The sequence below is a fragment of the Hylobates moloch genome, unplaced genomic scaffold (genome assembly GCF_009828535.3).
Source record: "Hylobates moloch isolate HMO894 unplaced genomic scaffold, HMol_V3 SCAFFOLD_1, whole genome shotgun sequence".
NCBI classification, from domain to species: domain Eukaryota; kingdom Metazoa; phylum Chordata; class Mammalia; order Primates; family Hylobatidae; genus Hylobates; species Hylobates moloch.
This window is the reverse complement of record NW_026652276.1, coordinates 130,640,747-130,664,999: the sequence shown is the minus strand read 5'-3', so window position 1 is coordinate 130,664,999 and position 24,253 is coordinate 130,640,747. Positions and strand designations below refer to the sequence as shown.

Sequence of the window (24,253 nt, the reverse complement as noted above, 5' to 3'; positions counted from 1 at the left end):
ACTGCACTGTGTCTGAGTTTTTATTTTCTGAGGTCCCTATTATTATCAGTACACCATCTCTGCTATTATTAATATGATGTGATTATAATTGGGATATTATGCATAGTGTAGTTATTGATGTGCTCAGTAATTATAGTACTGCATTAGCACCTCTTGTAAAATGTAAATATTATTCCAGACCCTGAGAACACTGGGAAGAAATAGTATCACCATGACTTCTGTATGGTCTTTTACTCATAGAAAAAAGAGATGGTTTCAGTGACATTAGAGGCAGCTCTGGAAGTCATGATAATTCTCGAGTTAATTAAAAACAAAACAAAACAAAACACAGCCACTACCAGGAACAGGCCTGCAAGTAGCTGCGGTGGGATATGTGAACCCAGGTATATTCAAAATCAGTAGGAACACTGACTTTCATTTGCCAATTCATGTAAATAATACGCCCCTGTTGAAGGACAAAAGACTTAAAATTATTCACCTCTTTCAATTTCATTTCCTCTCTCTACTAAGAATCAATATAAAGGCAATAATAGAAGACATAAACATGAAATAACATATAAAGAGATGCTTACTGAAGTGCTGGTGAAGCAACAAAAAGTTGGAAGCAACTTGTGGCCAATAATCAGGGGTTGGTACAACCAACTGAGAGAATACTATGGGCAAATATGTATTTGCAAAGACAATATTATGACATGAAAATATGCTCAATAAAATTAAGTAGAAAGGTCAGAAATACATGATAGTACATCTCAATTTTATAGTGCAAAATTGATATATACTCAGTGATTTGGGAAGACTAAAAGAAGACAGACCAAAGGGCACTAGTGGTCATGTCAGAGTGGTATGATTTAAGTGATTATTAAAATTCTTTTTTTTTTTTTTTTTGAGATGGAGTTTTGCTCTTGTTGCCCAGGCTGGAGTGCAACGGCACAATCTTGGCTCACCGCAACCTCTGCCTCCCACCTCCTCCTGCCTCAGCCTTCCGAGTAGCTGGGATTACAGGCATAAGCCACCATGCCCGGCTAATTTTTGTATTTTTAGTAGCGACAGGGTTTCCCCATGTTGGTCAGGCTTATCTCGAACTCCCGACCTCAGGTGATCCGTCCTCCTTGGCCTCCCAAAATGCTGGGATTACAGGTGTGAGCCACCGTGCCCGGCCTACAGTTATTTATTCTGGGAGATTCCCAAGATGGCTGACTAAAGAAAACTAGTACATGCCTCTTCCACAGAGCAGAAGCAAAATCGCAAGTAGATATTCACACTGTGAATACATCACCTAAGAGAGAACACTGGGATTCAACAGAGAAGTGATGGGAAGCACTGAAAGCAAGCAAGGAGAGGGCAGCAAGGCTTTCCTCAGCTGGGATCCAGGAGAAGCTCCCAGACATGAGGAAAAGATAAGTCAGAATCCCCTAGACTCCACATACCCACCACCATCTTTTTACAACTCTAGCTATGGGAGAACCCCTCAAGTGATGTGGGCTTCAAGATTTACATGGGTAGCTGCCTAGGGACCACACAGAGACATTGTTCCAGAGAGAGAACTCACAAGGAGCCCCATAGGCAACCATGTCCTGAGTGGCTGCAGCTTGTAGGCATTCTGAGCTAAGCCCCCAAAAAGACTGCATTCTATTCTGGGGCGGATACTGCCACTGTCACGGCCAGGCCAAGAAGGGAGAGGAGAGGCCTCACACTTTCATGTACTGCTAGGAGAAATCCTGTGCACCTCTGAGGGCTGCTGTGGAACCAAGAAATGAGAAAACTGCACTCCCCACAGACCCACAGCTACCTGCCTATACTACACCACCTTAGAGGGGCCCCACCTTCCCCAGTGGCAGTGGGTGCCATTCTGAGAGCCTAGCTTCCAAAGGTCTGCATCCCTCCCTGGGGCCAAAGCTGATGCTACTGCTGCTACCACTGGGCCAAAGAGGGAGAGGGGAAGCCAGGCACTTTCAGACACTTTGTGGACAAATCCCACTGCTGCTGCTGCAGACTGCAGTGGGACCAAGGCACAAGGAAACTACGTGTCCCACAGCTACCTCCCACCATGAGAGGCTTTGACCTCCCTAATAGCAGGTCCACAGGGCAGTGTGGTGCCTCCTACACCTGAACATTTTGTCAGCAGGCTGGAAACCACCCTACCTAGCCTGTCACAACCAGTGTCAATGTAGCTTGACCTCAGGACAAGCTACTGGATCCAGCTTGTCACCCCAGTGCTTCAGCATGCTGTTTAGGGGCCTGGAAATCTCCCAGCCCAGTCTACCACTGTTGGCACCTGAATATTCCTCCTGGGTCTGAGATTGGGCCAGCCCAACCTGCCAAAGCTACCACAGGTGGCATCCACCAGAATGCACCACCAGCAGGCCAAGGGACTGGCACACCCAACCTGTCGTAGCTATCACCAACACCAGAGTAGACCACTTGGGTTCCCGTGGGTTACTCCACCACCGCTACTGACATCACGCACATCACAGCAGCTGCCCAGAGATTTGAGAACCTGACCACACACTCATCCTACTGCTGCCACTACCAATATCTGAGCAAGCCACCTGGAGCCCAAGAATCAGCCTGTCTGGACTAACACTGGAGCTAGTGTAACCCACATTGGAGCCAAGCACAAGCAATGCTCAGCCTACCACTGCCTCCACTAGGGCCCAAAGACTGGTCAACCTGGCATCCTTGTCCTCAGCAAAACTTTACCCTGGCCCCCTGCTAGCAAATGCACCCTAAGTCATTGAGGAAATCACAAGTACAGCTGACACTATTTACAGCCTAATGAATCATACAAAGATCACACTACTATATGTGGCCAAAATCAAAGCCAAAATGTCTGACCCAACCAACAACATATATACATCTTCAGGGAAAAGCCCTCCCCTACGAAAACCAATTTCAAAGAATTGAAAGAAGCAACCAGATTGGAAATTGGAAGTTATACCAGATGCACAGATATCAACACAATGAAACAGAATCATAAAACGGCAAGGAAATATGACACTTCCAAAGAAACAAGATAAAGAATTCAAAACATTGCTTTTAAAGAAGCTCAGTGAGATACAAGAAAAATTTGAAAAACAAAGAAATCAGAAAAACATTTTAGGATATGAATGAAAAATTTACCAAAGAGACAGTTTTTAAAAGAACCAAACAGAAATTCTGGAACTGAAGAATTTATTGACTGAAATACAAAACACATTTGGAAGCTTCAACCAGAGACTAGATCAAACAAAAGAAAGCATCTCAGAACTTTAAGACAGGTCTTTGAAATAACCCAACGAGACAAAAATAAATAAAAAAGAATGGACAAAGCCTTCCTGACATTTGGGACAATATAATGCAATGAAATATTTGAATTATTGGTGTCCTTGAGGGCCAAGAGAGAACAAATGGGCCAGAAAATCTATTTAATGAAGTATTAGATTGAAAACATCCCAAGTCTAGCAAGAGACCTAGCCATCCAGATATAGGAAGCCCAAATATCCTTAAACAGATACAATGCAAAAAGGTCTTCTCAATGCTATATTACAGTCAAACTATGTACTAAGGCAAAAATAAAAGAATACTAAGAACGGCAAGAGAAAAGCATCTGTTTATTTATTTAGTCAGTTTATCTTTTAATTTAATCTGTTTTCTTTCAAGGCTATTACTAATATGTGAGGTTTTGTGACTGTCATAATGTTAATTGTTTTTTGGTCATTTTGTATGTGTGTGTGTGTGTGTATGTATATGTCACATATATATGTCATACAATGACATATATGTCATCATGGTTTGGTAGTATATTGCAGTAGTACCACTTGAGTCATTTCTCTTCCTCATTTGTGTGTTTGGTCTCACAAAAAGATTGTGGAAGGATGGAGGGAGGTGGGCAAAGGTAAAATACTACCTACTGGGGACTATGTTCATTATCTGGGTGATGAGATCATTAGAAGCTCAAACCTCAGCATCACACAATGTCTCCATGTTACAAAACTCCACATGTATCCCCTGAATCTATAATAAAATAAAAATAAAGAAGTCTCCCAACAAACAGAAGCCTAGAATTAGTTGAATTCACAGCCCAACCCTATCAATACCAGTCCTCCTGAAACTATTCCAAAAAATTGAAGTGGAAAGAAATCTCCCTAACTCATTCTACAAGGCCAGCACTATCTTAATACCAAAACCAAACAAAAACACAACAACAAAAAGGAAACTATAGGCAAATATTCATGACAAACATAAATGCAAAAATCCTTAACAAAATACTAGCAAACCAAATCCAACAGCACATCAAACAGATGACACACCACGACCAAGAGGGATTTATATCAGGGATCTAAGGATAGTTTAACTTATGCAAAACAATAAACCTAATACATCACATCAACAGAATTAAGCACAAATCTACATGATTATCTCAATAGATAGAGAAAAAGCATTCGATAAAATTCAACACTGCTTCATGATGAAAACTCTCAATCAACTAGGAAATAGAAGGAACTGACCTCAAAATAACAAAGGCCATATATGACAAAAGCACAGGTAGCATCATAGTGAATGGGGGAAAATCTGAAAGCCTTTCTTCTATGAACAAGATAAGGAACAAGATAAGGATGCCCACTTTCACCTCTCCCATTCAATATAGCACTGGAAGTACTAGCCAGAGCAATCAGGCAAGATAAAGAAATAAAAGGCATTCAAATTGGATAACAAGAAGCCAAATTGTTCCTCTTTGCTGATAGTATGACCTTATAGCTAGAAAAAATGAAAGAATCCACCAAAAAAACCTCCTAAATTTGACAAATAAGTTCAGTAAAGTTGCAGGATATATAAAAAAAATCAACATACAAAAATCGGTAGCATTTCTGTACACCAATAAAGAGCCAGAAGGGAAAGAAATCAATATGGCAATACCATTTACAGCAGCTACAACGAAATAAAATACCTAGGAACAAATTTAGCCAAGGAAGTGAAAGATCTGTATGAGGAAAACTTTGTAGTTTTTTGTAATACTGATGAAAGAAAATTAAAAGGACAAGGATCAGAAAAATTAATATTGTAAAAATAACCATAATGCCCAAAGCAATCTACAGATACAATGCAACACCTACCAAAATACCAGCAACATTTTCAGCAGAATTAGAGTAAATCATAAAATTTGTATGAAACCAAAAAAAGAGCCAAAATAGCCAAAGCAATTCTGAGCTAAAAGAACAAAGCTGGAGGCATCACATTAGCTGACTTCTAAACATATTACAAGTCTATAGTAACCAAAACAGCATGACATTGGTATAAAAATAGACACATAGACCAATGGAACAAAATACAGAGCCCAGTAATAAATCCACATTTTGACAGCCAACTGATTTTCGATAAAGGTATCAAGAACATATACTGGGGAAAGGACACCTTCTTCAATAAATAGTGCTGGGAAAATTGGATGTCCATATGCAGAAAAGTGAAACTGGATCCCTGTCTCTCCTGATATATAAAAACCAACTTAAGATGAATTAAAGGCTTAAACATAAGACCCAAAACTATAAAACAACTAGAAAAGGACATAGGGAAACACCTCAAGACATCAGTTTAAGGAAAATTGCATGGGTAAGACTTCAAAGGCACAGGTAACTATAATAATAGAAAAACTGAGGCTATATTAAACTAAATGGCATCTGCACACAAAGAAAACAATAAATAGGGTGAAGAGAAAACATGTTGAATGGGAGAAAATATTTACAGACAGACATGCAACAAGGGAACAATATTCAGAATATACAAGGAACTCAACTCAAAAATTAAAAAAAATAATCCCATGAAAAAGTGGGCTAAGGATATAAATAGACACTTCTCAAAAGAAAATATACAAATGGCCAACAGATATACAAAAACATGCTTAGCATCACTAAGTATCAGGGAAATCCAAATCAAAACCAAATTGAGATGTCATCGTACCCCAGTTAGAATGGCTATTATTAAAGAACAAAACATAACAGATGCTGGCAAGGATGTGGAGAAAAAGGAACTCTTATACAATGTTGGTGGGAATAGAATTGGTACAACTAGTACAGAAAACGGTAGGGAGATTCCTCAAAAAAAACTAAAAATAGAACTACCATAAGATCCAGCAATCCCATTATTGGGTACTTATCCAAAAGAAAAGAAATGTGTATATCAAAGGAATACCTGCACTTGCATGGTTATCACAGCACTATTGATAAGAGTAAAGATAGAGAATCAAACTAAGTGTCCATTGATGGGCAAATGGATTTAGAAAATGTGGTATAGACACACAATGGAATACTACTGAACCAAAAAAGAATGAAATAATATCGTTTGCAATAACATGGATGGATCTGGAGGTCATTATGTTAAGTGAAATAAGCCAGGCACAGAAAAGACAGATGCCACATATTACTAATATATGAGAGCTTAGAAACAATCGATCTCATAGAGATAGAGGATAGAATAATAGGTACCAGAGGCTGAGAAGGATGTGTGGGTGGAAGGAGGAGATAAAGAGAGGTTGGTTAGTGGATGCAAACATACAGTTAGATTGAACAAATAAGCCCCAACATTCAATAGCAGATTAGGGTGACTGTAGTCAGCAACAATTAGGTATTTCAAAGTAGCTAGAAGAGATGACTTGAAATGTTACCAATGCAAAGAAATGATAAATGCTCAAGGTGATAGATATCCCAAATACCCTAACTCGATCATTGCACATCCTATGCATGTAACAAACACATGTGTCCCATAAATACGTAAAATATTTGGTATCAATAAAACAATTTTAAAAAATAAGATAAATTATTCATTTTATACTTTTCAATATTTTTCCAAATTTCTGTAAGTATACACTACCCTTAATTAAAAAAAAAAGACAATTTTCAAATACCGTACATCTCCCATTTAAGAATGCTTCAGACTAACCAAGTAATTAAAACAAGCCTGAATGACAATTAAAATTATATTGTTGGTTCTGGCACCGCCACTTTCTTTAGGGCTAGCCCCTAAGAGTCCTTCCACCCTGGGACTTTCATGGACATACCAGCCCTGCACCAGGCACTTACCTGGGAAGGTGTTGTCACACTGATTTCTGGAACAAAGTTGTCCTCAAAGAAACTGATGATGTTCTCCTGCTGCAGTTCCTTCGTCGGGGTGACTTTAGGTAGAGGTGGGACAGGAGGCCCTTTCCTTGTCTAGGAAGCATTAAATACAAACATTAGTCCAGTCAAAGACAATGTGTCAGACATGAAGAAAGGTCACAGGAACAGAGCTACATGGACAGATTGAGCTCTGATTGAAACTTATATCTGCATAGAGCAGCAAGCCTATCTGATACAGGTAAAGAATGCTGTCTACCTGTGAGGCTCTCTGAGCCCTGATAAGCCATGGTTCAAGGGAAAAACAAAACTGAGGCTATAAGAGTCCATTCATCTCAACTCAAGTACAATACACAGAGCTGTAGGGCCAGGTACATATACTTTAAAGGTTAAACTAGGGCAATACCCTCTTCTGAACTAAACTGAAAAAATCTCATTTTGGAAATAAATTAAAATTTCAAAACTAAAGCAGCTTTTCATTTGAATTGGTGAGACCAACTATAGGCAGCTTACATTTCACTTTCCATTCAAGGATTTTGAAAAGTAGAAAACTTTAAAGGTCTGTTTAATACATGTTATCTTCCCAAGACTTTCCTTAGTTCAACTACATATAGATGGTCCTCAACTTACAGTGGTTCAATCTATGATTTTTTCGGACTTTAGGAAAGTGTAAAAGCAATAGGCATTCAGCAGAAAGTGTGAAGATACTCTCTCATGAGGCGGGGCAGTGGCAGTGAACCACGCTTCCCAGTTAGCCCTGTGATCATGAGGGTAAATGACTGCTATTATGTTCTACAGTGTACTATAATCAGTAAATTACACAAGATATTCAACACAGTTATAAAATAGGCTTTGTGTTAGATAACTTTGTCTAACTGTAGGCTAATATTAAGTGTTCTCGGCACGTTTAAGGTAGGCTGGGCTAAGTCATGATGCTCAATAGGTTAGGTGTATTTAATGCATTTTAACTTGTAATATTTTCTACTTATGATGGGTTTATCAGGACACAACCCCTTTGTAAGGCAAGCAGCATCTGTACAAGAAAGCTTGAACTGGACTGGGGACTATAAGTTTTTCTACAGAAATTTCATTTTCACCCAACATAGGGAGAATAAAGGTGGTAGTTTCTCTCTACAGTGACCTTTGCCCAGCCCTTATTGTTTCTCTTCAATTATTTCTTCAATTCAATTTTATTAAGTGGTCACTCGTATGCAAGCGTGTGTACTAAAAAATGTCCAGGTGTACCAAAAAATGTGAGATGACACATAAACATAACTGCTTTTCTTGGCAGTACTTGCCAACTCTAAACCACCAGGAGAGGGAAGGTTTCATGCAGAGGTAGGATTTAAATGGAGCATTGAAAGAAAATAGTTTTGTAGCAAGAGATAGGAGAAGAGAGAGTGCACTAGCCTGAGCATGCTGAGAACGTGGTAAGAAGTCCCAAAAAACTTGAATATAGGGCATGTGAGGAAATATCAAGTCAAATAAGAAAAGCAGGTGGATACCTTCATGACAATCACAATGCCTAATGCCTCACATCTCAGTCTCCCTAACTGGAAACTTCTCTTGAAGCCCCGGCACTGTGGGATTATCCTAGATGGGGCCACCTTCACCTCATCATGAGCTCTATCCCCCAATATATTTGACCTCTTCCTACCTGTGAAGGTGACCGAGGCCGTGCTGGTGCGGGAGACACAGGTGCTAATGTATGATTTGGACTTGCTGTCGGGCTCGGGAGGGGTGAAGGCTCCTCAGGCGGTGATGGTGTCTTTGCAATGCGGAGAGGACCCGAATCACTAGAGGAACACAGGGCATTGGGCAAGGGGCCTTCTCAAGAACAGTATTCATCTGATCAGGGGTTTTCCATCTCAGAGAAACCCAGAAGCCTAACAGGTACTGTTTGTTTTCCTGCTCTCCCCTTCCAGGTTAATTCTGGTTAATTGCAACAGTGATGGTGATAACTGGTACCATTTATTTGCACTACAGTGACCTCATTCATATATTATCTCTTGTCTTCACAGTAGCCATGTTTTACTGTCCCCACTTTACAAGTAGTAAAGTGGGGCATAGATAGGTTAAAAATAAAAACTCTAAAATCACCCAGCAATTTAGTGAATCTGAATTCAGGTCTTAGTAATGCAAGCCCTCTGTTCTTTCAAACAAGCTCCGCAAGAATCTTCCAAACATAAGCTGAATTGATTTTACTCATTTCACTTTCTATTTACAAGAGAATCTTGCCATGTCACAATCTATAAAAAACTATGAAAATTGTAACTTTTATATTAAAAGGTAGCCTTAGGATAGTGTTAGTAAGGATTTTGTAGAAGTGCTTTCTAATAACATTTGGAAATAAACTCACTAATTACTTCTCCTTCTAGACCTTATAAATAACTACTCAACTCAGGCATCTTGAAATGTGCAACAAAATCAGACAAGATTCAGTTTCATTTACTAAGAACCCACCATGTTCCTGGCATACAGCCAGACGCTCGGGAACAGCCCAAATGTGATGACTAAGAAGCACTTGGGACACATCCTACTCTCTAAGAATTTCTAAAGTCTACAGCTCGAAGAAACAGAGTCTGTACCCCAAAATAAAAGAGCATGTACACAGCAGCATGGTCTGAGGAAACTGGGTCCTTTAGCGAGAACACAGACATGCCACATGATTGGGGTCATATGCCAGCAATCATGGCCTCAGACGGAAACATAGCCCCAATCTAAGCTTAATAGAGATGCCACTGAGCTCACTCACCACCGCATTCTGCAGAGGGATGTCGAAAAAAAATGAAAGGAACATTCATTAAGTGGTCACGGCCCCGCTTTTTCTTCACTGTATCTCATTTGGCAACATTAAATTTTTCAGATGAATTTGTCCCTTTCATTTCCATGTAAGGGAACAACCCTAAATTTTTTCATGCACTTCATTCTTAAAACACTCAAATGTAATTCTGATATTCCTATTCCAATTCTTCCTTTGTGCCTAGCCCCATACTGAAATAACCATACTGAAAACAGTAACTCTGCCTCTCTTATGTATTCTTTCAGGCAATATTCTTTTCCTTAGAAAGAGAAGATATACTACTGCTCACATAGCATAGAAACCATAGCAGAACCTATAAGTAGGGCTAATCCAAAGAGCAGGGAATAAGAAAATTAACAATCTCTAGAGGGACCCAAACATTAACATACGTAGAAGTTGGTTCATGTGTATGACTATGTGTGTTTTCATAAATGTATGCAAATAAGTGTTTGTATTAAAATGGCAAATATAGAATGTCAGGACTGTAGATTACCTTGGAAACCATGTAGTTCAATAGTATCTTTTTTTTTTCTATTGAATTAAAAAAAATGAGACCTCTAACCAGAGAAGTTTTGAACTTACTCAAGGAAGGCAAAGCAAGTTAACTGCAAAATCAGAAAACCGAAAGCTGGGTCTTCTGACTCCCAGCTCACTAGCCTTCATTCTCTGAGTACATAAAGTCTGCGAAGAATGGAATAAAAAGGATTCTAGAATCACCGGAGAAAGGTGGTGTGCAGCCAAACCCTGGCAAGGTAGACAGTTCACCTATGGATCACTGGGGCTCCGGGGTATTTGACTGGCATACTCATAATGCAACGTGCAATAAAACAAAAACAGCACAGTGTTCACCAGATCAAGAGTCAGGAGGTAAGAGGAAGATGAGATCTCACCTACTTCCTCTTTCCTTTCCCAAAATGGATTCATAAAAGATGTCAGCATCAATGATAACAATCAGGACAAACTGTCATAAACTTTGGGAATTCCTTTCTTCTCCAGAGAAATTATTAAGTGCATAACAAATTATATATTACAATAAGCATATACATTATATATTAAAATTTCACACTGTTGCTATCAAGCCTCATGGAAAGCAGAGAGAGGCAGAGAGGCAGAAAGTCAGTGCTGTTGTGACATGAAGAAGAATCCTAGTTGAGTCACTGAAGGCCAGAAATAAATGTAAAAGCACAGAAATAAAATTAGTGTTGGCTTCTAGGGTGAAAAGGCTCCTGTGAGACTTTTGTAGGATAAATAAAATAGTACAGGCTGGTCCACAGATTGCAGAAATTTTAACAAGCAGGACATTACAGGTGCTCCAATGAGCAGGGGCCTACCTGGGCGCTCCTTGGATGGTGAAGGCCTTGTCGGCGTGCTGGTCACCCAGTTTCGTCATCACTTCATACAGTTTGTGGCAAAGCTAAGGGGACAGAGGCCACTTGTCTATTAGTCACATGTCATTCTGGTGCCAATTCAGGCTATTCTCCCCAAGAAAGAAATTGCTTTTTGAGAAACTATAAATTTTATGATAGTTTGGATGGCCTCAGGATAACTGAAATTCTGTATACGGTTCAAATTTAAAATCTATGTCAAAACTGAAACAAATGAAACACGAGTAAACTAAATATATATATATATATATATATATAAACCAGAGTACAGAGTAGAAAACAAAAGCTTACTGTTTACATTCACTCCACCCTTTTGAACAACAACAACAAAAATCAATCAACAACAGAGTTGTTGATTACCTAAATATTTTGAGAGCAATTTTGCCTAAAATTTAGCCTAAAATATCACTGGGAATTCCAACTTTATAAACTGCCTGGTAAAAGAAACAACAGTGTAAAACTGTGGCAAAATCTTCAAAAGATACAAAGAACTACGTGATCACTATGAAAAACCGTAGAAATGTTACCGAGGGTAATAACACACTACTAAAAGAAACATACAAAAGGGTGAATTCTTTGGATAATTCTATCCCATTTCATTTGCTTCCAAAATAAACCTTCCTTTACTTTATATTCCATATGCAAAAATAATCATCATGACTCACCACCGCAATTTCCTTATGAAACTTGGCTTCAAGGCTGGAGACGTTTTTGAAAGTATTAACATAAAATCCAACTCGTCTGCCATGTGGAAATACAAAGAGGAAAGAAGAGAGAGGGAAAGACCAGTCAGCAAAAATAATTTTAATAGCAATGAAATATATGAAAACCCAGGTTTCTTTTATACCATTTTGAATAACTTTGGACTAAATAAAATACTGAACTCAAAGCAAGCCCAACATTTCCTCATCTGTCAATGAACAAAAACAAATATACTTTGGCATAGAGCATGACCTCTCCTAAAATTCAGTGCCTTAAGACAGTGATTCTCAGACCTTAGCGTGCATGAGAACCACCTGAAGGGTGTCTTTCTGATCCAGTAGGTCTGAGCATGGAGACTGAGAATTTGTATTTCTGATGAGTTTCTAGATGATAACTGATGCTGCTGATTCAGAGACAATGCTTATGGAAGCCCCACCCTGAGAACTTATTTATATTTTAGTTACTGTTTCTTGCTTTCAAGATTTGAGAAGTTCATTATTAATTTTTATAAACTATAAATGGTCTAGTTATTATTATGTGTTTGGACTCTGAAATTTGTTTCATAGAGGGAAATACAAAACCCGTAAATTAATTCTAATTGCTCATCAAATATAAGAGCATGTCATCACTGAGTAAATGAAAACATAAGCTGCCCATTCATAATAGCAATGAGACTAACTTCTTCTGTGGCTTATCTCTACTTAAATCCCTAACATACTTAATCTTAATTTTCTATACCTACAGTGATCATGTGACCCTGATTTCATATATTTTTCTTTTAATTGATTTTAAAAGATCATATACTTATTCATAAATACATGTGCATATACCTATTCATATGCATATAAATACACATGCATATAGACATCTATTCATTAATAAACAAAATCCTCCAAAGTGTGTTTGGGAAATGGTAAGCCCCCAGGAAGGTCAGACCAGAGCCTGGGAGAGGGGAGCCTAGTGAGGAAGCAGATGGTTCTCTGGGGCAGAGGTCCTTGCCAGACCATGAAGCACAACATTTATTGGCAGGGAGTGGGCAACCCCTAGATGTGTTTGAGATAGGGCAAAGGAGAAGACTTGCACCTGTATTTGAGGAAGCTAATTAAGGCAGCAGCTTGACGGGCAAGGAGAGACCCTACAGGCTACCTGTACATTATGCAGAGGGACCCCGCTCACAGTGTTTGCAGAGAAGTCTTCTGGGGCACTTTGAGTGGCAACTCATGACCCCTTCTCCAGGGCCCCAATCAACTGGGACAGTAATTCTTAACACTTTTCTTCCTTCAATTACTTCCTTCAATTACTCAACAAAGGACCTATCCAACTCTGGGTACATGCATAGTGGTAGGTGAACATGTCTCTAGGAATGTACAATCCAGTTAGAGAAGCACCCAGAGGGGCTGCTCTATTTATACTTACAATGGAAATACGTGTGTGTGTGTGTGTGTGTGTGTGTGTGTGTAAGAGAAATAAGCAGATTTTATATATATGTGTATATATATTTGAAATAAGCAGCTTATAAAACCACATGGGAATGTTAAGTTACAACAAGAAGGCATACATGATTACATATCAAAAGTGAGTGGATATGGGCAGAAACAGAGAAACTGAGAAGAGAGGAGAGCAACGGGCCCTGTGACAGCTGCAAGCACCTGCTTAAGAGGACAAACTTGGGCTGCAGAAAGAAGGGTCTAATTTAAATAGAAAGTGGGTACAGATGGAAGAGGTGTGTAAGTTGAACTTCACTGGAGAGTATTATTTTATTTTTATTAATTTTTTTCTATGGTAAACAAAACCCTAATGAATATCTATAATTAAGGTTTTCTACACAGCTTATTCATTTCCTTAGGACAGATTTCTTGAAGGTATTTGCTGGTAAAACGAGTGAACCAAATAAGCACTGATGTTCACTATCAAACTGCTCAACTGCTCGCGCTAGACTGGGCCACTTATAGTCCCTTAAATATTATCTTATATACAAGGTAATTGAACATTACCTTACATACAACCTTTATAAATATGATAGCCAAAAGTTAGCATCTCACTGACTTTTAAGTTTATATTTCTTTAATTAAAGTTAACACTTTCGTTCATTTATTTATTGCTCATCTGTATTCCTTCTTTTGTGAATCACCTATTCAAATTTTTTTATTTCTTAGTATTGTTTTTCTTAGCAATATGTAATGGCACTTCTATTAAACATATTTAACTTTGGATGCATTAGGCAAAAACAAAAAAGAAGTCCCATTCTTCTATATTTCAATTTTGTTTTCTGATATACAGCATATCTTACGTTGTCAAATCAATTATTATCCTGAGAAAATGGTGTAGTATCAGAAATATCTTATTTAGAATAACTAAACAAACATCTATTTCTAATATTTTGTTTTTTAATTTAGAAATTAAATTAACTAGCATGTATTTAATTAGGAAAAAGTGTCCAACATTTTTGATACAACTGATAGTGATTTTCTCCAATTTATGAAGTCAGAGATCCTGCAAAGAGGGGAATGCCTTTAACTGGTTCACTATTACAGCCCTAGCACCTAGTACACAGCAGGCATGAATAAATGAATAAATTCCATAAATGAATAAACAAGCCAGTGAATGAAGAAACTTGGCACTCATTCCACTATAAGAGCATATTCTGATGTGACCCTGGCTTGTAAAAACTTAATGTAACCAGCAGTAGAATATACAGACACAGAGTACCAGAATACCAAGCTCTTGATTCTGATATTACCTGCTTAAAAGTTTCCTTTTGAAAGTTCTTTATAAACAAGGGACTCTGAGACATCACCATTTCCCCAAATGTGGCATCCTCAGGACCCTTCTTATTAGCTGTCAAAACCAACTTAATTTCTTTATTAAGATGTTTCTTTGTTCTCAGAAACAAAGGAAAAATTAAGTTGAGCTTATCACAGCTACAGTTTGCAGGCCTGAGCACTCTCCCCTTCGCAATGCCCTAAGGAAATCTGTCTCCCTGGAGGGGAGTGTCAGTGCTTCCCCCAGACCCTCTTGCAGTGGAGGACGCAACCCCTGCTGTCCCTTACTTATTATGGAGATGCAGATGGAGGAAGAGTTTTTTCCTAGCTCTCTTCTGATCCTCTAAGCTCATTTACACTCCATTCTGGGATTAATGGCACTCATATTAAACCTCTTCAAAGCTTAATATCAACCTCTCAGCAAGACTCCTCAACCCCAACCACAATCCACAATGGCATGCCTCATGGTTTCCCCTCTCTCCCTCACCAGATCCTAACACTAACACAGTAGATCTCAACATCCATATGACTGTCCAGCCAAAACATGAGCCCTCTAACTAGTGACCCCAGCATTCTATTTATACACATTCTGCATTGGCCTCTGACACCTTGGATCTTGCCATGACTCACAACTATTTCACCTCTGAAATGGGGCAGATTAGTGGCCCACCCACTGACCTAATTTCCTGGGCCATGAGCTCCCTCATTTATTCATTTCCATTCCACCTGCTTTTTTCAAAACTTCTGTGAGATCAATGCACTTTTCTTCCAGGCCACTACCCTTGATCAGGTGGAACATCCTGCTTTATCAAGCTTGGGCCCTGTGGTGTACCCCTCAACACTCTCTGGTCAGTCCTATCAACACCCTTCCTCCTTGTCCTGAGCCCCATTTGCCCCACATATCCTCAGTCCTAAATTATTCCACCTTTACCACAGTTATGCCATCTTCTCAAAATGACAAAAGTTATTTTTAGAAAGCTCCCCTTGCCCTTTAATTTCCCTATACCAGCTGCCACAGTTCCTCGGACCCATCATAGTTAGAATCCTCAAAATAACAGACACCTGTTGCTGCTTCCTCATCTCCAATGGAGTCTCCAATGCCTATAATCAAGCTTCTGATCCCAACATCTACTGAAACCCCTCTGGACGTTTACCAAAGGTGATGCCTCTTTAGTCCTCATCTGCTTGATACCTCTATTGTAAATGATAGTCCTGGCAATCCTCATTTTAAAAATTCTCTCCATTCTTGCCTTTTTGAGATATCCCTCTGTCATGGCTCCTTCTACATTTCTGATTAATTTTTGGAAGGCTTTTCCACAGTCCCCTCTTCTTTTGCACATTCCATAAAATATTAGTGCTCTCAAAGGTTCTGCTTTGATCCTCATCTTGCCATTTGATCTATCCGAACATCTAATTCATCAACTCTCATGGCATCATTACCACCCATATAGTAATGACTCCCAAACCTCTCTTCAAGCTTTAGACTTAGCTTAATAGACATATCTTTTTGAATTTCCTAATGATTCTTCAACTTAGCATATATAAGCCAGATTCAATCTTCCCAAAATTTCCTTTTCTTTATATATTGCCTATCTCTTTGAGGGACAACTTCCCTAAACATCCAAACTACAGTCTGAGTTATACCATCTCATGTCACTCTCTACTAAATTATCCTTTTTTAAAATTTTTTCTGCATTGAACTTATTGTCTGATATCTTATTTTTCATTTCTTTTAAAGGTAACTGCCTTTCCCTGTCCTTCAATATAAGCTCCAAGCAAACAAAAACTTTCAGTACAGAATCTTTAGCATCTAACAGAGTTCTTCACACACAGTAGGTGGTCAATAAATATTTGTTGAATGAATGATAAATGTATCTGATCCCTGTCTTTCTCCTGCTTCATCACCACAAGCCCCTCCTAGACACTATCACTCTGACCCTGAGTTACATTAGACTAAAGTTCCATGAACCCAGATATCTGCTTCAACCCACAGGCCTTTATTCATACTCTATGTCAGCCTAGAATATCCTTTTCACTAAATGGTGGCTTTACTTATTTTACAAGATTTACCTCAAGAATTCTCTTTAGAGTCCTTCCTTCTTGGTGATACCACTCTATCATCTCTATCTATATAATTTATAAGCTCCTTTACAACCTGCAATCATATTCTAGTACTTCCTTTTTTAAAATTGAACCTGCATCCCCCTCTAAGCAGTAGTTCATTTCTCCTTCATGAACTACTAATCTTTGAAGATCAGTTTAAATCCAAAATTTTGAAAGTTTTCTACACTTGGCAGTAATGGAGGAATAAAGAAACAAAAAAGACATAAGGCACACAGAGCAATTACCAAAATAGTAGACAGAAAAGCCTACATTATTGGTAATTATATAAAGATAAATGGACTGAGCACAGCAATCAAAAGGCAGAGGCTGGCAGAATGGATAAAACACACACCATGTGCACCCACAAATGATCCAACTAAATACTGCCTACAAGAGACACACTTTAGCTTCAAGATAGGTAGAAAGTTTAAAAATGGAAAAAAGAATATTCCATGAAAAGAGTAATGAAAAGAGAGCTTGAATGGCTATAGTAATATCAGACAAAATAGTCAAAATTATTAGAGACAAAGAAGGACAGTTTATAAAGAAAAAACAGTCAATCCATCAAGAAGATATACCAGTTATAAACATATATACACCTAACAACAGAGCCCTAAAATACATTAAGCAAAAGCTGACAGAAATGAAGACAGAAATAAGACCAATAATGGTGGGAGACTTCAATATCTCACTTTCAACAAGGCAGAATATAGTAAGGAAATAGAAAACTTGAACAACATATAGTAAACATGAACCTAACAGGCATATATAGAATATTCCACTCAACATTCTGAAGGATTATAGTTCGATGCATTAATAACTAACATGTAATATGTTTATTACTTCATGCCCAGTATTATGCATTTCCTCATAGGAGGCAAAGAAGACACAAAATACTGATTTCAATTTCCAGGTTGAGTAATATAGCTTGTTAAAGAACATATGTATTTATGGAATAACTTGAAAAATTATGACTGAATGCAATCTCATTTTAGATAAAGAGAGGCCCTAGATAAAAGCAGCACGATTCACAGGAAAACAAAACAAAACACCAAAGTGTTTTTAAATGCTACCTTTAGGATTTACAAGCTTAACAATCTAAGGTGAGTTATTTAATTAATATGATCTTTAGCTTCTCATCTGTGAAATGGAGAGATCTGTAATTGTAATGATTGGAGGTTATATGTGTAAAGTACATAAAATGACACCTAGCAAATAGAAAGTATTCCAAAAAATGATCTTTGGTATACAGCATACACAATGCACACAATTATTATGGTTGAGTAATCTGGATTTTATCAAGAAATATGCTACATAGAAAGGAAGGCCTAAGTCAGGTTTTGATCAAAAGGCAGGATCTGGATTGAAAAACTAGTTTTCACTGATGTTATTTCCTAAGTGCCAGAGTGAGACATTAGATTGATTTCAAAAGCATTGAAACATTTATACTGTGTATGACCAGAAAAGGGGAAAGGTTTCTTTCCAAAATTATCCCTCAGATATTCCCTTTGTTTTTAAGTCCCTACAAAGTCTTTCACGCTACAAGACGCTCCAACAATTACTTTACTTTGAATAACCAAATACAATTTAGGAGGGGCACAAAAGACTGAAATAACATCAATGCTAGTTTTGGATGTAGTAGAGATCACTAGAAAAACCTTAGTTATATACCCAATACATATTAAGGCAAATAATACATATCTGTCTCTTAGCAATTCTGGCAATTTCCCCAAAGTTTCATAATTGGCACTGGCAATTTCCCAGGGGTATTATCTCATCATTGAAAGCCTTGAACACTGTGGTACCCAAGCCTTTTTGAAGATCAGTTTAAAAAGCAATTAAGCAATTACATTAGAAATCATAAAAAAATTCCTTTACAGGGGAAATAAAAAGTATAACTGTCTTAATTGTATGTAAATGACAACCTGTGTTTGGAACTAAATATCTGTGGAAGATGATGATAAGCTCTGGAGAACTACTAGTTGAGATGATGAGTATCTTAAGTAAGGACAAAAACACTGATGCTAAAGATATATGTAAAGATTTTGGATAAAAGTATTCCACGAAATGTAAGAGCAAAAAAGTAATATCTGTATTTTTTTAAAAAAAGCCATAGCATCATATAATTTGTGATTTTAAATAAATGTGAATAACTAAGTAAATTCAAATCATAAATAGATGTTTGTTTTATCTCTATCCCTAAAAGTTGTATATATTCAGATTGTTTAAATCCTCTCTGGGGGAGAGAAGAGGTCTTCTTTAGGCACATACAGTGAGGTCCTAAGCAGGCCACAGAGATGTCAAGGTGGAGCTTCTGAAAGAAAAGGTGTACAGGAAGAGATCAAAGGAAGAAATGTAAGGGCAAGACTACCATTATAATACACAACAGGATGATGAGGGTTAGGGTAGGGACAGTGGGACCAGAAAAAGGGAGAGTGATCCAGAAGCCCACACTGAAAAATGATGGATTGTTTATTTTGATGGCTCTTTGGTTTCCTGTAGGTAAAAATTGCAAAGCTTTGAGGTTTTGAAACCCAGAAATAATGGCACCAAAAATAAAATAAAATAAAATAAAATAACATAAAATAAAATAAAATTAAAATAAAATTAAATTAAATTAAAATAAAATAAAATAAAGTAAAGTAAAATAAATAAAAAGAAAAGGAAATGCAGATGTAGAGGGAATGAGTAAATTCAGATGAACAATGACATAATTTTGCATGTTGGACTTTGGGTGATGGCTGGACACTGAGGTAAAAACTAGCCAAAATTTCATCCAGATATTTCAGTTCAGAGAGAAACACTGAGTGCCTTTTATTGGCAAAAATTAAAAACACTAGAGATGAACACAAAAATGGGCAAACTCTAGTACAGACCCTCAAAATGCTTACAATTTTGGTGGGTAAATAGAAGCTCTAGAATTTGTATACAGGAAGGCTTTAGAGGCAAATCCATCTAGTTGGAAGTTAGAAATAGAGGACCTGATTTAAAATAACATGGCATTATTTTAAGTAGAACTCTGGCTAATTTGGGGTGGGAGCATGAGGATGCTGATAGAGATTAAGGATCATAAGGTCCTATTTCATCCAACAGCTTCTTTGTTCTACCACTGAGCAGGAAAAACAGAACAACTATTTAAAAATGCACATAATTCCATGAGAAATGCAGAGTAACGTGTAAGTAAGAATATCTGGTGCTTAAAATATGAATACAGTTCAGATTTAAAAGTCAGGGCTGAAAGTAGAGGCTTACCATCTAAGCCAGATGACTAGATGAGCTCTTGGAATAAAGGAAGTTCCTCCAAGAACTGAAAGGATATTATTGTAAGTTTCAAGATGAAGGGCACTCCTCCTAATGCCTCTAATTGAGATTTAGGTCTCCACTTGAGAAATAGATCAAGGTCTAAAATTGTGTCATCCTATATGGCAGCTACTAGTCACAGGTGGTTATTTAAATCTAAATAAAACAAAATAAATTAAGTTTAAAATTTAGTTCCTCCTTTTTAATCCTAGCCATATTCCAAGTGATCAATAGCCACTGGTGACAAGTAGCTACCATACTGGAAAGTACAGATAAAGAACACTTCCACTGGACAGTGTTGAAGTGTCACAGTAATAATAAAGACAAGATAAGGGATATTCACTGATCTTGAATTTCTAAAAGGAATATGTGCAACCTATAGAGAAACATTTTTACCTTGACCATAACGATGGTAACTCTTCTTGTAAGTCAACGTTAAACTCTTCAAACACTTTCTGTGCTTTCTGAAATTCTTCTTCTGCCTAGGAATGAAATATAACATGTGTTTACACTAAGAAAGACCATTTCTATACACAACAGCATCATTTAATATAAAATAAGAATAGTCTTATGGCATCTTGGAAATATTTTGAGAAGGAGAGTATTTGGTTAAAAGCATATCCTTGTTTTTCAATTAAACATGAAACACTAAGACTCCCTAAAACTGGAAACCAGATTGATTACAATGGTTGCTCTTGCAGTTTCTGGCTGATTCATTTATTCTACAAAAATGTGTTAGCTGCCTGCCACGTAGACAGCTCTGCTATGGATACTGAACATGAATGCATCCCCAGGAAATTCCCAGTCTAGTGGAAAGTCTAAATAATTACATTACAGGATGTATTTACAAAAGGGACTTACAATGTGTTATAGAGCATGCTATATGGAAGGCAGTGCAGAGAAGAGAGAAGGTAATTTTTTAACTGAATCCTAAGCAATCAGAAAATGTTTACCAAAGGAGGGGGTAAGAAAGACATTAAAATACATAAAGGTGGAAAGCCTTGAAATGGAATTCTAGCTTACCATGTGAACTTGTCAGACTGCTTTACCACTGTGTACCTCACAGGTTGTTTTGAGTATTAAGGAAAGTTAATGTAGATAAAGTGTTGAACAGGGTGCCTGGTATCTAGGAGGCCTCTCATGAAGGGCATTTGTTATTGTGAACTGCTCAGAAACTGATGTATAGTTCTGGCTCATGGTATGTTTATGGAAGAAGGCGAGGAGGGGAAAGGAGACTTGAAAGTTGATCAGGATGGCCAGGTGAGTTACAGCCAAATTGTGAGGATCTTCTACGCTGTACTAAGAAATTAAGTATTTTTTGTACAGGCAATAGAAAACATTAAAAGACTTAAGCAGTTGAGAAACATATCTCGATGTAGAAAGACCATTCAGGCAGCTGTGTGTAGGCACATACGAAAAGGCATGCCTGGAAGAGGAGGGCATAGTTAGGAGGTGACTTCAGTTAGTCAGCATCTGTAACTTGCTGACATACATGGTGAAAGCTACTAAAAAATGTTTTCTGGCCGGGCGCGGTGGCTCACGCTTGTAATCCCAGCACTTTGGGAGGCCGAGGCGGGTGGATCACGAGGTCAGGGGATCGAGACCACGGTGAAACCCCGTCTCTACTAAAAATACAAAAAATTAGCCGGGCGTGGTGGCGGGCGCCTGTAGTCCCAGCTACTCGGAGAGGCTGAGGCAGGAGAATGGCGTGAACCCGGGAGGCGGAGCTTGCAGTGAGCTGAGATTGCGCCACTGCACTCCAGCCTGGGCGACAGAGCGAGACTCCGTCTCAAAAAAAAAAAAAAAAAAGTTTTCTAACAGAAAATTTGTTTTATGCAAATCCACACATCTGTACTCTCAGACAATCAAAAGTCACCTCTGAGAATTTCAGCTTGGTGTCCCACCTGCATCTGCATTTCAGCACTGAGAGTGGACCACAACCATCTAAGGAAGTGCAGACACACTACTTTCTTTGATCCCGCAACATTGTAGGTCAAAGTTCATTCTGATCAAAATGTGTGAGTCAGTATCCCCCATATGAACTGTACAATATAATGAAAAGCTTTATTTTAATTAAAAATAATAAAAAGCACTATGTTTCAGTTTAAATTCTGTTCAGATTCCAATCTCCTTTTACAGAGGAGGCATTTAATTTTAAAAAGTAAAGCTGCAACAGGTCATAAAATATGGAGAGTGATATTCACCATGGGCTTAGTCCCTACCTTAGAGATTCGACTCTCATCCTTCCTCTTGGAGCTCTGCAGAGCTTCCAGATGGTGGCGGGCACTGTCATAGTCCACTAGCTTCCTGCTGCGCTTGGCAATGCGATTCTGTCAACGGGAAATGCATTCACTAAGAAAGAAGCATGGATATAAGAGTCTCCCTTTGACAGCCCGGTGCCAAAATGCTTTCCTTGGCCAGAGCTGCTGAGGATCTTGACTGGAGATCAAGATGAGCTGGAGTTTCACTAGCTAAGTGACTGCTGAAAATCAGATGAACACCTCCAATCCTTTGTGTGGAAGCCATTAGATAAATATCTTCCTTTTTGATGATAATTAGGCCAATCACGAGCAGCTGAGGGCAGAGTTTGCAGTCAAAGACCAGAAAATAATCCAGAATTGGTCAGGGAGAGAAAGCAAAACTGTACTCTTCATTATTCTCTAGTCTAAATCTTTAAATGTTCTATACTGAAGATAGTGGAAAACTATGTTAGATTTGGTTTTAAAATTCTAATAACACTCACACCAACAGCAATTCTATAAAAACAGATTTACTTCCTAAGAAATCTCTTTTCCTACAAGTGATTCTCAATACTTTGTTCATTAGAATCCCTTGGACTAATGCGTCATTTGCAATAGCTGGTGGCCAAAGACACAGGGCCAAAGGCACAGATTGTGCTAATGGGCAAGCCCTTTCCCATGGGTCAACATTGAAACCCATGAGAAAGTCTGAGAACAAGACATTCCCTTGCAGTGTGGATGAGAATGAGGTGATATATGGCTGCTAGGGGATAGGCGTAAAGCCCTGCTCATCTCTATGGAACATTTCTTCTTAACAACAACAACAACAACAAAAACAAAAAGCTTTAAGCTGCTTGAGGAGGGGGCCCCAAACCCTTCTACCCACAGGTGCAAGCAAAGATCTACTGCTTCTGGGGGAGCAATAAAAGTAAAACCAATGTGGCTCTGGTAGAGACGGAGAGCCTTCTGACCCCTAGATTTTAGGCAAAAATAATTGCTGTAGGCAAAAGGGTAAAAGAAAAAGTCTCAAGGGGCATAATAGCTTCCTAGGCCCAAGACCTGACTCCTACAACAAGTAGTGGACTGCTCCAACTTGGGCAGGGAAGGAAACTCTTGCTCAAATCCAACCACAGATATGAGGCTGACTTTGCCTAAAACAAGGCCAGGAATGGATTTAAAACAAACAAACAAACAAAGCAACAAGAACAAAAACAGCCCTAACTCCACTACAAGCTATAACACTAAAAAACAAGCAATAGTGGCCTACCACTGGAGGAGGACAGTGCAAGGAGAGAGACCCCTTCTGCAATACAGACATACAAAGACAACTAAAATCTAATAAGCAGCAGCCACACTGAGAGAAACCCTCCAGCACCTAAAGGCCCCCAAATCAGGCTTCAACCTAAGAATCTGAAAATATTACGGAAGTTAAAATATAAGTACAAGGCATTAACAGTCCAATTCTGGAGGAATTTGAAAGCTGAGGTGCACTGAAGTAACAATAGCAAAAATAAAGCCCCAATCCAGCTCAGGTCCTGATTAATTGATTCCAACTCTCATATTAATGGCCTGACAAAAAGGCTGGCCAATTTCCAGACATAAATATTATTTCAGTACTCACTATCCTATACATGATGTCTGGCATTCAATCAAAAATTACAAAATACACAAAAACAAAAAAATAACAACCCATGAGAAAAGATAAAGCAAACAACAGGGACAGACTCAGACATGACCCAGATGTTGGAAGTAACAAACAGGAATTTTAAAATGACTACGACTAATATGTTAAAGTACCTAGTTTGAAAAAGTCAACAACATAGATAATCAGATGGGGAATTTCAGAAGAGATATAGAAACTTTAATGGTCAAA

General features: G+C 38.3%; 1 protein-coding gene across 2 annotated transcripts in view; it reads right to left on the bottom strand.

Annotated features, from left to right (window-relative positions):
* LOC116812531 (amphiphysin) overlaps positions 1–24,253 on the bottom strand; it is a 250,192-nt gene that overhangs the window by 75,642 nt on the left and 150,297 nt on the right. For both annotated transcript variants that reach the window (XM_032758283.2, XM_058445610.1), the window contains exons 6-11: positions 22,363–22,470; positions 20,537–20,622; positions 11,939–12,014; positions 11,220–11,302; positions 8,743–8,881; positions 7,053–7,181 (exon numbers count right to left, since the gene is read on the bottom strand). In XM_032758283.2, the coding sequence (XP_032614174.1) occupies positions 7,053–7,181; positions 8,743–8,881; positions 11,220–11,302; positions 11,939–12,014; positions 20,537–20,622; positions 22,363–22,470 (621 nt within the window). The remainder of the gene's footprint in view (positions 1–7,052; positions 7,182–8,742; positions 8,882–11,219; positions 11,303–11,938; positions 12,015–20,536; positions 20,623–22,362; positions 22,471–24,253) is intronic.